The sequence below is a fragment of the Thalassophryne amazonica genome, chromosome 10, assembly GCF_902500255.1.
Source record: "Thalassophryne amazonica chromosome 10, fThaAma1.1, whole genome shotgun sequence".
Taxonomy (NCBI): domain Eukaryota; kingdom Metazoa; phylum Chordata; class Actinopteri; order Batrachoidiformes; family Batrachoididae; genus Thalassophryne; species Thalassophryne amazonica.
The window spans coordinates 79,598,061-79,611,399 of record NC_047112.1 but is presented as its reverse complement, the minus strand read 5'-3'; the positions used below and the strand labels follow the sequence as shown (position 1 = coordinate 79,611,399).

The window sequence follows — 13,339 nt, the reverse complement described above, 5'->3', positions numbered from 1 at the left end:
CAGCTGATAATTATTATCCATTTATTTAGATAAATATAATTTGGAGTCGGCTCTTTGCGTGTTGCCAACCTGAGATAGGTTCCACATCTGTGACTACAGACCTGACAGTAATAGAACAGAAACACACTGCGATTTGTGACATTTTATCTCAGCGAGAAGTCATATGTAATAAAAGAAGTGGAAAACCTGACAGGAAAATATCAAGAAAAAAGTTAAGCAGGTGCCACATGATTTCCAGAATTTTTTTCTTTCCAGAAATATGGTGCATTAAATCAAGGAGAGAATCTGTAAACTCCAACAAAGTTATACTGAGAAGAAAAAGAAAGAAGAAAAAACATGAACAGATTTGTATAATAATCTAACAATGAATGAAAAGAAAGGATTAATAATTAATCAGAGAATTAAGTTTTAATCCCTGGCAACTGTGTACAGTACACATATGCAGCATGAGGGTTTTTCAAGCAGCAGTTTAATGAATCATGAGTATCTTGTCATTTACAGCTAAGCTTGCTTGAGTGCTGCCAGACATTGTAATACAGGCTGCAGTATTATAGTGCAGTCCTAATAAATGATAATGAAATTTATTGGTTTTTCAGAGACGTGACAAGCGGGGCCAATCCTCCCTCCAGCTGTCATGTTGGTCAATTAATCCATGTCGATAAACAGTCATTCAACTGCAAAATCAGTTTTAAAATGCATCACTGATGCTGCCCGGAAAAGAAGAGAGCAGTCTTCTTCCTTAATATCATTATTTTTCCAACTCAGTGCTCTGCTGTGGAAGCACAAGCAGCAGCATGAAGAAAAAGTGGCTTTTGCAGTCCGTGTCACATTCACCATATGCAAAATATCACGCGGCCACTGCAGCTCTATTTGTAACAGCCGTATTGTGTATAAACAGAGAAGGACTTCTTTGAGATCTGTGTTTTGATGGCAACAAGCAGTTGCTGTAACGTGTTGTAGATTAAAGGAGAAAGTTTACAGCGTCATGTCTATGCCTCAACATGGATTCGTACCTCACGGCTGTCAAGGCTCCTTCCCACATAACACGAATGAGGCTGAATGGTGCATGAAGGAGGATCAGAACGACACTCGTGAAAAATTGAAGCCACGCTCAAACCCCTCGTACAGCAGTCAGCACAACCATTCAGCCACAGCACATTTACTCCACATTCACGTTTCGCTCGTGCTGTAAACCCAATCGAACAGCATCAAGATGGGGTCGTACTTAAGGTGCGTTTACACATAGGCAAGACGCGTTACAAATGTCATACTGTATTTGCGTCATTCTTGGCACATTCCTGACATTCTTAACTTGACTTAGCGCATCTGAATAGGTTTCTTAATAGTGCATGTTGATGTGTGATATTCGTGATTTTCATGGAGCATGTTTTTGGCTGTAAAAAAAAAAAAATCTTCCACGAATGTCACGCACCACTCTCATTTCGCCTCATGTCATGGAGGTCACAACTGACAGTGTTGAGCCGTCTTGATTAGTGATGATCCTTAATAGAGCGTGACAGCGTTCTTCTCTGACGTGTGCACAATTAAACCCTACTGCACCACATTCAGTTTCATTGCTGCAGTATGCTGAAGGAGGACAGTGGCGCCAAGTCAGCTAAAAGTCTTGTTCCAATGCTCCTCAGCGCGCTTCTGCAGGTGTTCCACCTGCTGCATGTGCCTGATGTTTGGGAAAACGAGCGAGACGAGAGCCGCGTGAAGCCACACATCTGGCTCTCGTCTCCTCCTCCTCCTCTCTGTGCCACTCTGTGGCACACAGCCCAACGAAGCATGCAATTACAAAGTTCTTCTGCTGTGGCTGTTGAGGAAAAACTGGAGCGATCTGAACTGTTCAGCAGCTGATGGTTGGATGAATATGGGTGTGTGTGTGTGTGTGTGTGTGTGTGGAGACAATTTGCCTCATTCACAATGTGACAGAACTTAAAGATACGACAGCGCCCAACAGCGTGCAACAACGTGGAACATTATTCCTGACCATGTGTAATGGTTCCTGATAATTCCCCAGCAACACGTGCCATTAATCGTAACACATGGTAACAGGTTGCAGCAGTTCCTGAGGAGAACTGATGCCTCTGCCCTGAATCATCACATTTGTGATCAGCGGCCAAGAATGTGTACTTCGTGGCATTCGAGACTTGTCATCGTTATGTGTAAACGCAGCATTACATCTGATCATGGTCACAACATTTGTACGGCTTATCGTATGCACTTGGACTAGTCTGACCGCAGTTGAAGGGCTGCACTAAATGATCAGCCACATCAAACCCTGGCCGAATGTTGTGAACGAGCTAGCCTTCACACCAGCCACCAAATGAGGGCAAATGGCACCCGAATGGCCATTCAACCCATGCTCGGCCAGAATCGAGGTGCCACCTACGAACTTTCAACAGCAGTTGCAGGGCACTTAGAAAATGCAGCCCATTCGTGCAGCCAGCACAAATGTAGTGCCCAGGACACCAATGTCGAGGTGTGGTTGACGTTGCAAAAGCTCAAAGGGTGGTCAGTGTGTCATGTCCCCCTGAGCAACAACAAATAGCATGTGAGTGTGTCTTGCCCCCCTCCCCCCCAACACACACACACACACACACGCACAAAGGTCCGAGGTGACAAAAGCTCAAATGGTGGCCGGAGTGCAGTGCAATCGCTGTCCAGCGCAGCGTGCACATCTGTGTTATCACACAGATGTGTGATAATTAAATCACATTTGTGTTATGTATTTGCAGTGTGCAAATAAACAACATTAAAAAATAATAAAATATGGAAATGAAATTAATAAGTAAGGTACAAATAAAATAAATAAAGAAAAAGGGACAGAGGGAGTGAGTCAGCGGGAGATGATCACAGCGCTCCTCCTGACATGCCGCTTACCTTCTATTTAATTTCAATTTATTTTCATTTATATATATATAGTGCAAAATCACAACAATGTTGCATCAAGGCCTTCTATCCAGACTTCGGGTGGCACGTACAGCATTGGAGGTGCATTCTGCATTTTTCTGCTGCATTCTGCCAACATTGTAGGGTTTCATGCTGTTTATTTTTTCTTAATTTACTTGGTTTTATTTGTATTATTTGATACTGTGCAGACTACCTGGATTCTGGAGCTACTCCATACCGAATGTGAGCAAATCATTCATGGGGCCTTCACACACAGTCAGGGTATGCACACGGCAATTGTATGGATCTCGTACACGGCTGGCCGAATGTCTGTCCCTTCTGAATGAGGTTCAACTTTTTCGGGTGTGGCTCATTCAGCCTGATTCGGCTTAATTAAGCCTGATTTGGCCACATTCATGTTATGTGTGAAGGGGCCCTTAACCCTGTGACAGGATCTGAGCTGTTTAGGTGATCTAATCCAGTTGTTAAGCTCTGACGTAATGCATCACGTGATAAATCTGTTTCCGGGTCCAAAGACCTGCAAGTTTACAAATAAAGTCATGTCTGTATGATCCTTTTAAGGATCTACAGTTTAAGTTTAGTTTGTGTTTACAGTGTGCACAAACCTCCATCCCACCCTTGTCTGTCTCCACCTCCGTTAACCACATTCGTCTGTTTCTAAGGTAAGAACACTTAATAAAACTTTTCTTTTACTGTATATATTTTATTATGCACAGGTAAAATATACATGTCTGTTTGTTAATAAAAATGATTTATTACAATAAACAGGACATTAAAGTGCAAACTTCACTTTGACATGGAAGCGATCGCAGCTCACAGCAACTCCCATTGAAAATAACGGAGAAACGACCTGAGTGTCTGGCATTTTTACATAAAACAAATGCAGTAACATCTAAAAATCCAGTTAATATATCCAGGAGAGTTTTAGGCACAACATACAAAGAGTTTTATGTTGCGATGTTAATGCTGTTATCCGTGTGCAACAGTTTAAGTACAGCCTGATCAGACCATCTCAGTGCAGTTCTTACCATTAATGACAGTGCAGCTTTTTTGTTTGGACCTGGATGTTGAAAATCACATGATGCGGTACATCACACTTAACAACCAGATAGGATGATGGCATTTTTTTGAAACATGAAATACACTTTCTATTCTATGTATGAAGTGTTTCGTATAATTTCCGAAAAGTTAGGCATGCATTTTTGTGCATATTCTTCTGCATTTCAATGCAGATGCATAACACGTATTTTGCATTTAGCATTCAGAAATGCATGCTGTGGTTTTGGTTGGAATAACAACAATAAAATCATTTTTGCTTTTTTATTATTTATTTATTTGCTGGTCACAAGAGCCACATTTTTTTTTTTCTGTAGTATGATGCCAACCTCCCAGGTCCCGAATATGTGGGACACATACAGGTTTTTTTTTTTTTTGCATTACATTGTGTATGGTTTACTGTAACTTTATTTTTTTTATTTTATTTTATTTTATTTTTTTCATGGATATAACTCACACAGAGAAAAATGAGGGGTAGTGATATTGGTTCCACTTTTATTTCCATCCTTCTATGCTTTTGTTTGTCCAATCAGCCAGCCAGATGTTATTCAACATAATAACAATGTAAATGACTCAACTGATTTTGACTGAGAATGCAATATATTAGTAATAACTGGCAGTGTTGGTCACAAAATCAATGTGGCCTAAATATTGCTTGCCTCCTTAGCCACTCCTCCCTGACCCTTTTTCCTCCCTCCCTCCTCCTCTGCACAGACTAGCCTGACATCCGGCCCTGAATTGGGCCACATACTGGCTTCTCTCTCCTAGCCTGTGATTGGTTGGCAACTGAGACGTTGACGTCAGCCCATACGTCATCCTCACATTGATGTGGTGCGAGCGCTGCTCTCCTATTCGTCATTTACGAGTGGGAAATATCACTCCTAAACAGAGGCCAGTATCCAGCCCAATTCATAGCCAGGCCGGTTGTTGGGCTATGCACAGAGCAGAAGGAACACCATTCTTTTAAGTCTTTAGGGGTATACAAGTATTTTCTTGTTTTCCATACCTCAGTATTTCCCCTTTTAACAGGTCTAATGGCTCTCTATTGGAGAAAAGCCAGACTGTTGTTGACTCTGGTCAGACCATGTTGGTCTTGGTCTTTGAATCTGTTTTTTGGAGGAATTTCTGGAGAGTCACTACAGTCCACGATTCTTGATGCAGAGATGCACAGCTTTCTTGGCTACATATGTAAGGAACAAAAAGCTTGGGAGTCATTGCCTGAGTCCCCAGCTTTTCAGCTTGGGACTCCAGCAAGGACGGTCGCATTCCTCCCCTCTCCTCCCCTCCATTCTGTTCTCTAGCTCTGCTCCAACCTTCAAAGTCCCAGCTTCACCAGACTGTGAATTCTTCAAATTAAGATTTGGATTAACCATGGAATTGATCAGCTGGTCTCTCAATGCTATTGACACCATTTTTGTTTGACAAGGAAATCAGGACTGGGGGACCCTGTGTGCCCTGATGGAACCTACCCAGTGGACGATGCTCTCGATGCCTGAGAGAATGGAGTGTGACATGCTTGATGTTGAGGATTTAGTTCTATTCACTTTAATGGTGGGAGGTTTGGCACTGATTGGTTTGTACGCTGCCCTGACCCACAGGAATATTAGCAAGACGGCTTCTTCCAGAATCTTGTCCCCTCATCTGTCCATCCTGATTAATGAGTTGGGCAATGCTGTGTCATCTCAGACTGCGTGAACTCTTGAACTCAAACGCAAAATGGATAGCATCTTGGAGCATATTGCAGCATTGCAAAGGAATGTGCTGCTCAGGACCAGAGAATATTCTTCATAAATTTGGACTCACGTAAATGGAATTCTGTGTCTCTCCACCTAACATCAACCCGGCAGCCTTATCGACTCCTGAAGGCCAAATACCCTGCTCTTCCCCCAGAGGGATCTACAGCCTTGGTGAAGGAATTCAGCTCCCCCTTCTCATCTGTCTACCCCCCTCCAGCCTGCTGTTGCCTAGCAATGTCAGACTTTACACACACGGACAGAAACTTCTCTCTTCACAGAACACATTACGCGACAAAATTTTTATCCAGAAAGTATTCATTAGCTGACATACTGATGCTTAAAATGGCATTTAGTACACTTTTAATGTATTTTATTTTTCAAAGGCCACACCCAAGACCTTCCGTGCAAAGCAGTTCATAAATGCTCAAAAAATGTATTTGATCTTCCTATTTTTTCACATCCTGCAAATTAAGTGATCTATTCAAAATCCATATGTATTCATCAATTTATGTGAAGACTAGTTAATATTGTTTGAGAAATCCTACCAGTTCAGTCAAACCCCCCCACCAAAAAAAAGCAAAACAAACCTGAGTGAGTGAAAAGGATGTCCTTTGTGGCAGTAATAAGAGAAAAAGAAAATTTTAGCCAGATCTAAGGCACAGAATGAAAGTAGAATGTGAGAGAATTTAATAATGACACTGATAAGAAACCAGCAGTGAGTCACACAGAAAGAAATGGAAAGTTTCAACTTCCTAATTACCGATCAAGCCAGAATCCAGCTGCTACCTCGGTGTGTGTGCACCGGCTCCACACTCACATACAGGATTACAGATACAGGAGTGCAGGTCAGTGCTGGGGCGTCCTGTCACTGGGTGGTTTAGAATTGACACCTGACTGTTGCGTGACGTGTCTCTCTCTCGCTCTCTCTGACTGTGAACATGTGTGTGTGATATGAGCTGTCGTCCGGCTGTCTTGTCTGCTCTGATCCCCACTAACCCTCAGTCAAGCAGCATGCCGCTCTAATAGCACCACATGTGCACTACTCAGAACAGACACATCAATCACTTTTTCTTTCATTGCTCTGTTCTGACATATTTTCACCTTACTTCTTCAACTTTTTATTTTCCTGCTTGTCTGTGTGGTCCATGCATAATGTTAGAAGAAAGGTTGTTGGGAGTAAACTCTGGTGATTGCCAGGGATGTGTTTTTGTTCCTGCTCTATTCAGTGCTTGCATGGACTGGGAGATGGAGAAGGTTATAGAGTCTAAAAACTGAGTGAAATCGAAACACGCAGCCGGCGCGGTGCGGCGGCACAGAAAAAACACCTCCGTGTTGATAACCATTTGTAAAATCCAGGCGGCTTTTGATGGCTTTCAGTGGAGTGAGTATATGAGAAATTGTTTAACAGCTGGACATGTTCCAACTTGTCCTTGAGGCTTCCAACGGAGGTGTTTTTCCTGTGGCGGAGCGTCGCAGCGGCTGCGAGCCGACGCTGCAATCCGTCCGCACGTCTTTCATTAAAAAAATCTCCTTTAACAGTGGAATATCCAGATAAAATGCTGAAACCGACTTCTTCTGAAACTTTTCTGTTCTCTCACGACGTCCTGAATCAATAGAGCCTGAAATGTGGAGGTTTTCAGCTTGAAACAGGCTGACGACGGCGCCTGAGAGCGCTGCGCGACGTCTCGCTCCGTGGGAAGTCCTTAAAGCGACAGTATCACCTCAAAATCTCTCATCAGCCGTTAAAATTTTCACCGAAAACCAGCTTAATTTTTCGAACCGTGTCCACTTCGATGTGCCTCACAGGTTTAGAAAAAATTTTGATCAAACAAAGCGCCAGTCTCTCAGCAACATCTCAGACAAAGTAATTCCGACGAGGGGCTGGACGACTCCTCCCACAAGGAGTGCTCACAGGCGAATGACGTCACCGACAGGCGTGGAAAAACTCACGCATGCGCACGAGGGTTCAAGCATGTCTGACGTAAAAACATATGAATGAAATCCATATAGTTTTTGAAAAAAATAAAAAGGACCTATACTTTATTGACAGCCCTCGTAGTTTGAACTATCTGTGACTGAATGTTCTGGAGTTATGGGGTAAAAACAGCAAGCATGGCGACAAAGGTCACTTTCAGTTTGTACTGGGGTCAAAAGTTAAAGTTGCTCCAATTATGGTAAAACATGATGCAAATTATTGGTTGAGCAAGGTTGGGTAGGATTACTTTGAAATGTAATCCAAAAGTAAGTAATCAGATTACAAGTAATCCAAATGTATGTACATACATACATGTAATCCACATGTATTCCTTCAAAGTAATCCTCCCCAACCCTGTGAGTTAGTAGGATTTTAAAAGGAATAGTTTGCACCATGTGTCATTCTTAGTTATCATGTTACGAGGTAACATATGTGACATGTCATAGAATTCAGTGGATGTCGACATTGTTTGACCTTTACTTTGGAGACCAAACATTCAACACAGTCAGAACTATTCTATTTGTTAATGCTATTAGTTCAACCAATAATTTGCACCACATTTTACCAAAACTGGAGCAACTTTAACCTTTGACCTCTGTACAAACTGAAACTGATCTTTGCCACCATTCTTGCTGTTTTTACCCCATAACTCCAGAACATTCAGTTATAGATAGTCCAAACTATACCTTTTTGAAATATTTGTGATCAGACACATAATGTGGTATAGCTTTCAATATGTTTGGAACATTTTTTTGACCCCTATGCAGTTCTTCAATTGACCCCTACTTGGCCCCCTATTGAAAATTCAAATGGCTAACATTATTTTTTCTACAATATGTACCAAAAGGTATACACAGTCAAATTTTGGTGCTTGTAACTGGATTTGAACAATTCTTACAGTTATCTGCTGTACTAATATACGCACATGCATGGCCTCCTGCAGACACCGTTAAAACATAATTATTGTTTTAGATTGACTGATAGAGGGGCTTTATTGAACATGTACAAATTGTACGTAACACAATAGGGTCTTAATAATTAATTAAACAACCGCAAATGATAAAAAACACAATGCTCCTATGGCCGAGGGCATTTTAGCACTATTTATTTATTTTTTTTATTTAGTTCAGATTTTACAGTGCACCCATGACTACTTAAATAATTACAACAATATATTTGTTTTTCACACTGCACGCTATTTTTGCAATTGATGTGCCACTTTGTAATTTATTACAATGTAGCATTTGGCATATACCCCAAATACATTTATGCTGTGCAGTTTTAGACTGCGCACTTTTGATCATCCTTTTAATTTTTTCATTTCACTTTCATATCATACTGCAAAACCCTGCATATTTAAAGTGTGTCTGATACATACATTCTCACTGCACATTTTCATTTTCATGAAAATAAGTCTCTGCGTGCATATACATCCGGCAGCTGGTGTCACTGTAAAGTTTGAATTCTGTTCTTTGTGTTAAAGGAGATGTCTTGGCTGGAATTTGTAAAATCTGGCAGATCAGAGAGTTGAGCAGGTTAATGTCAGCTCAGAAAAAAAAAAAAAAAAAAAAAAAAAAAAAAAGAGGAAGCATCTTTACAGACCCTGTTGTTGTTCCGCATGTGCAGTACGCTAAAGGCGCGTGTAATTTTCCCCAAAGCCTCAAGTTGTGCTTTGACAGTGATCTTTCTCAGAACAGTACGCCTCTAAACAGGTAACATATCCTCAGACAGCAGACGCTGTGTTTCTTCAACATGTTAAATTTCAGATGAAGCAGTTTTCATGTCTTGGTGCTTATTCAGCACATAGGCAGCACAAGTCAGCTCTCCATGTATCAAGCTGCTTGTCAGATTCAGGGGAAAAAGGAGCCTGGATACAGGACAGAATGGTATGCTGGGAGTCTGAAGAGGAGAGATATGGTAAAGCTTTAAAATAAAGATCAAGGATTGTGACTCATTCACAGACAGTATGAGTTGCTGGCTAGAATTATTATAAGAATATTTTAGGCTCCATGTTGATGGTGTATGACGCACAGTCTACAGTGCACAGAGCAGGTGTATTTGGGGCATGCACAGCCATAGTTTGTTATTCCCTGCATTACTAACAGTATTGGGGTTGTACTACAAAAAATATAGCTGAGTGAGTGAGTCAAAGACAGTGAGTTTGTGGAGACAATAACTCAAAAAAACTAGAGCACCGTGGTTGTAGAGCACAAACCCCTACCAACACTAGTTTACAATTCCACAATTTTTTACCTTGGAAACCATTATCAAGGTCAACGTCCTGTGGCATAAGCTAAAATATAATACAAAATATACACCAAAAGGGCTTTTCAATGTTAAAAAGAATCAAATATCCTCTAAATCCACTATATTGAGGTATGGCTGAAACTTAGTCTATTCAATCAGAGTGCCAGTTTACACGTAGTTTTCACAAATGAGATTAATTGAGACACTTTTGATTGCGATATAATGCAAAATGTACATCAAATAGGCTTAAATTCAAATGTCCACAAAATACACACTCTTGATCAGATCTGGTTCAAACTTTGTCAGGTGGCAGTGAGTGCCAGTCTGCACCTCACTTTCAAATATGAGGGTGATTGGGACATGTTTGGTGAAGATATAATGTTAAATGTACATTAAATGGGGTTTTCAATGTTACATTTACAGTAAATAACCACAAAATCTGTAATCTGGATCAGATACAGATCAAACTTTGTCAGACAATAAATGATACCATCTTTCATAACACTGTTAAATATGTTTGTTTTTTTGACAGTTAGGAATTTTTGAAAATTCGTTCATTGTTAAAGATAGGGATTTTTCCAATTTTCCAAGATTTTTCCTGATTTTGACTTTTGACCTATGACATTGAAAATTCGTACGAATCAGGATATGAATCTTCGGTAAAACTTTCTTAACAATATATGAAAAATGGTGTACTCCAGGCTGTTCACAAACAGACAAACATAACCTCCTGGAGCATACCATTCAACAAGGCATCATAAACATTGATTATTGGTTTTATATAATATAGTCACTGCATTTGTTTTCATTCAATCATTTACATTATGCATTCTAACCAATGGGTATTTCTGATTATTGCTAAAAACCATGTTTGACACTTGTGGTGCGCTGCTCACTGCTTTGGAAGATTGGAAACACAGGGCTCTTCATGTTCATCATCTCTTCTTTCATGCACGTTTAAAGGAATTCTTATTGATTTGCAGGAGTAGGTAACGACAGTAATTAGAAAGAAGTGGAATTTTTGATCAACGGCAGGGGTGGTGGCCAAGTAATTAGTGCACTTTGTTTCAGTGGAGTTGCATCAGGAAGGGCAGCCAGTGTAAAACCTGTGCCAAATCAACATGCAGATACACCTTGGATCTGCTGTGGTGAACCCAAGTGAAGATGAAGGAACATCCAAAGGGGAATTGTTGATCACTGGATTGGCATTAGAAGCCTTGTTTCCTCAAGTGTTGTTGATGTTCGTTTAAAGTGTGTGTGTGTGTGTGTGTGTGTGTGTGTGTGTGTGTGTGTGTGTGTGTGTGTGTGTGTGTGTGTGTGTGTGTGTGTGTGTGTGTGTGTGTGTGTGTGTTCTTAAACACTGGCGACTGTGTGAGCCTAACTGTCTGTCCTGCACCCTGCTGGCATGCATACGTGAACTCAATGCTGCATGATTCCAAATTGATTTTGGAGTGTTCAGTCTGTGCTCTCCTCTGCACGTGATGGTAGTTGTGTGTAACATTCTCTGTGTCTGAGTCCACGTGTGTGTTTGATAAAGATGTACTTAACAGCAAAGTGACATGCTGCTGGTTTGAACCAAGAAGCCAGTGACCACTTCCCCTGTCTCAGGTGATGAATCTACTACATTTAAGTTGTCCGTTTATACAATTTATCACATTAAACACAAAAGTCAGCCTATGAGAATCTGGATGAGGCGTTATCCTTGAATTCTTAATGTGTGACTTTGTAATTCATAAGAAGAAAAATAGACTTTAGAAAACGAAATAAGTGATGTAATGCAAATCAATTTGCCCATTGTAATCTTTTCCCTCTCTGCCATTAAAATTCTCCGGCGAAGGCTTCCCACTCAAATGTTATGCTTCGCAGCCCACACACAGTCAGCGCCCCTATGTAAAATGCAACAGGGGGAGTTTGTCACAGGCTTCTGTTAAGTGCCCTGCTGTTTTATCAAATGCCACTTTTCTTTGAAATTTTCTGCTTTTTCTCTGTCTTTGCTACAGTTATCATGCTTAAATAACTTATCTCAGATATGTATAATTGATGGTACTGTGCTCATTGTGTTCCAGAGAGGTTTATATCTTTTGATCCTAAGAGGTTGATCCTCAGTTAAATTCTTCATTTTCAACAAACATCTAACTTTTTTACCTCTTTTTTTAAAAAGTCCGTCTTTTCTTGCTCTTTTATTTTCTTAAACAACAGTAAAATCCTACTGTAATCATTTTAAGTCAGTGTGATTTTTCTTAAAAAGGGGCTACAGAAAAAAAATAATAATACTGATGGATTTTCTTATCTTTTGAGAACATCTTTTGAAGGCTGTATGTGTTCTTGATCACCTTGTTTTCCTCCATCTTCTCCTTCTTGGTCCCTATAGGTCCCCTTACAAAGAAACACACTGATGATTTAGGTGATAATGACCACACGGACGACGAAGGTATTTTTTCCATCCCCTCGATTGCCAACCCAATTTGCATGACAAGGGTAACAAAACTTACCCTTTCTCCTCCAATTTTTTTCTTCTTTGGTTTTCTTAACATTTCTTGTCCTTTTTTGAAAGTGATGGACATTTTGTTTTTGCTCTTTACTCGTAAACTCTCTTTTTGGGCTGGATGTGTTTTGTCCCTTCAGCTTGATGTCTAAAAGAGTATGTTTACATGTCTACCACCATTCTTTGATCAATTATGACATAAATTCTCTGCTTGGATTTGCTCTTTTCTTTACCTTTATTTTTTTTTTTTCTATGTTGCATCACTAGCAGATCAAGTTAACTATTAACCCTTTAGATAGCAGCTAACACATTTTTTTTGCATGATTTTCATTTCTTTTTCATGTTGGGTCTTGGTTAACTGGCTTACATCAACACAAACCTGTTACATATTGGACTTCAAACCAATGACTTGGATATGATGATGCGGTTGAAGTAACCTGAGAATCCGATACGAACAGGAGCTTAATCATTTCACTCAGCCATGGTTGCTGTGGTGACGGGAGGCTTGTTATGTCTCCTGGCATTCTTTTCTCTCCCACAGGGCAAAGTCAGTGCTAATTTACTACACAGTATGTAAAACAAACTTTTCAGTCAGCCACCCGCAGGGGCTGTTGAATTCAGAAACTGGATCCCAAGCTGCTAAATTAACACAGCTTTGCAGTTCTATACAATGTAGTTTGGTTAGCAGACATACAATTTCAAGTACAACTGCTGCGATTATTTTATTTGATCATCTAATCTCTCTATTCCACTGCAGTATTTGGAGCAAATACTTTCAAAAACAAATGTATAACTTTAGTTTCTATTTTTTTTGTTGTTGTTTGTTTTGTTTTGTTTTTTTGTTTGTTTTTTGTTAATGGAAACAGCCCTTTTGGGTGGGTAATCACTTCTGTGATCATAAGTTATATAAGTAAGCTTATATCC

General features: G+C 40.3%; 1 protein-coding gene across 3 annotated transcripts in view; it reads left to right on the top strand.

Annotated features, from left to right (window-relative positions):
• The window catches only part of nlgn1 (neuroligin 1), a 991,517-nt gene that overhangs the window by 449,069 nt on the left and 529,109 nt on the right, over positions 1-13,339 (top strand). For 2 of the 3 annotated variants that reach the window (XM_034180342.1, XM_034180343.1), the window contains one exon: positions 12,302-12,361. The exons of the other annotated variant lie outside the window; for it this stretch is intronic. In XM_034180342.1, the coding sequence (XP_034036233.1) occupies positions 12,302-12,361 (60 nt within the window). The remainder of the gene's footprint in view (positions 1-12,301; positions 12,362-13,339) is intronic. 3 annotated transcript variants of the gene reach the window in all.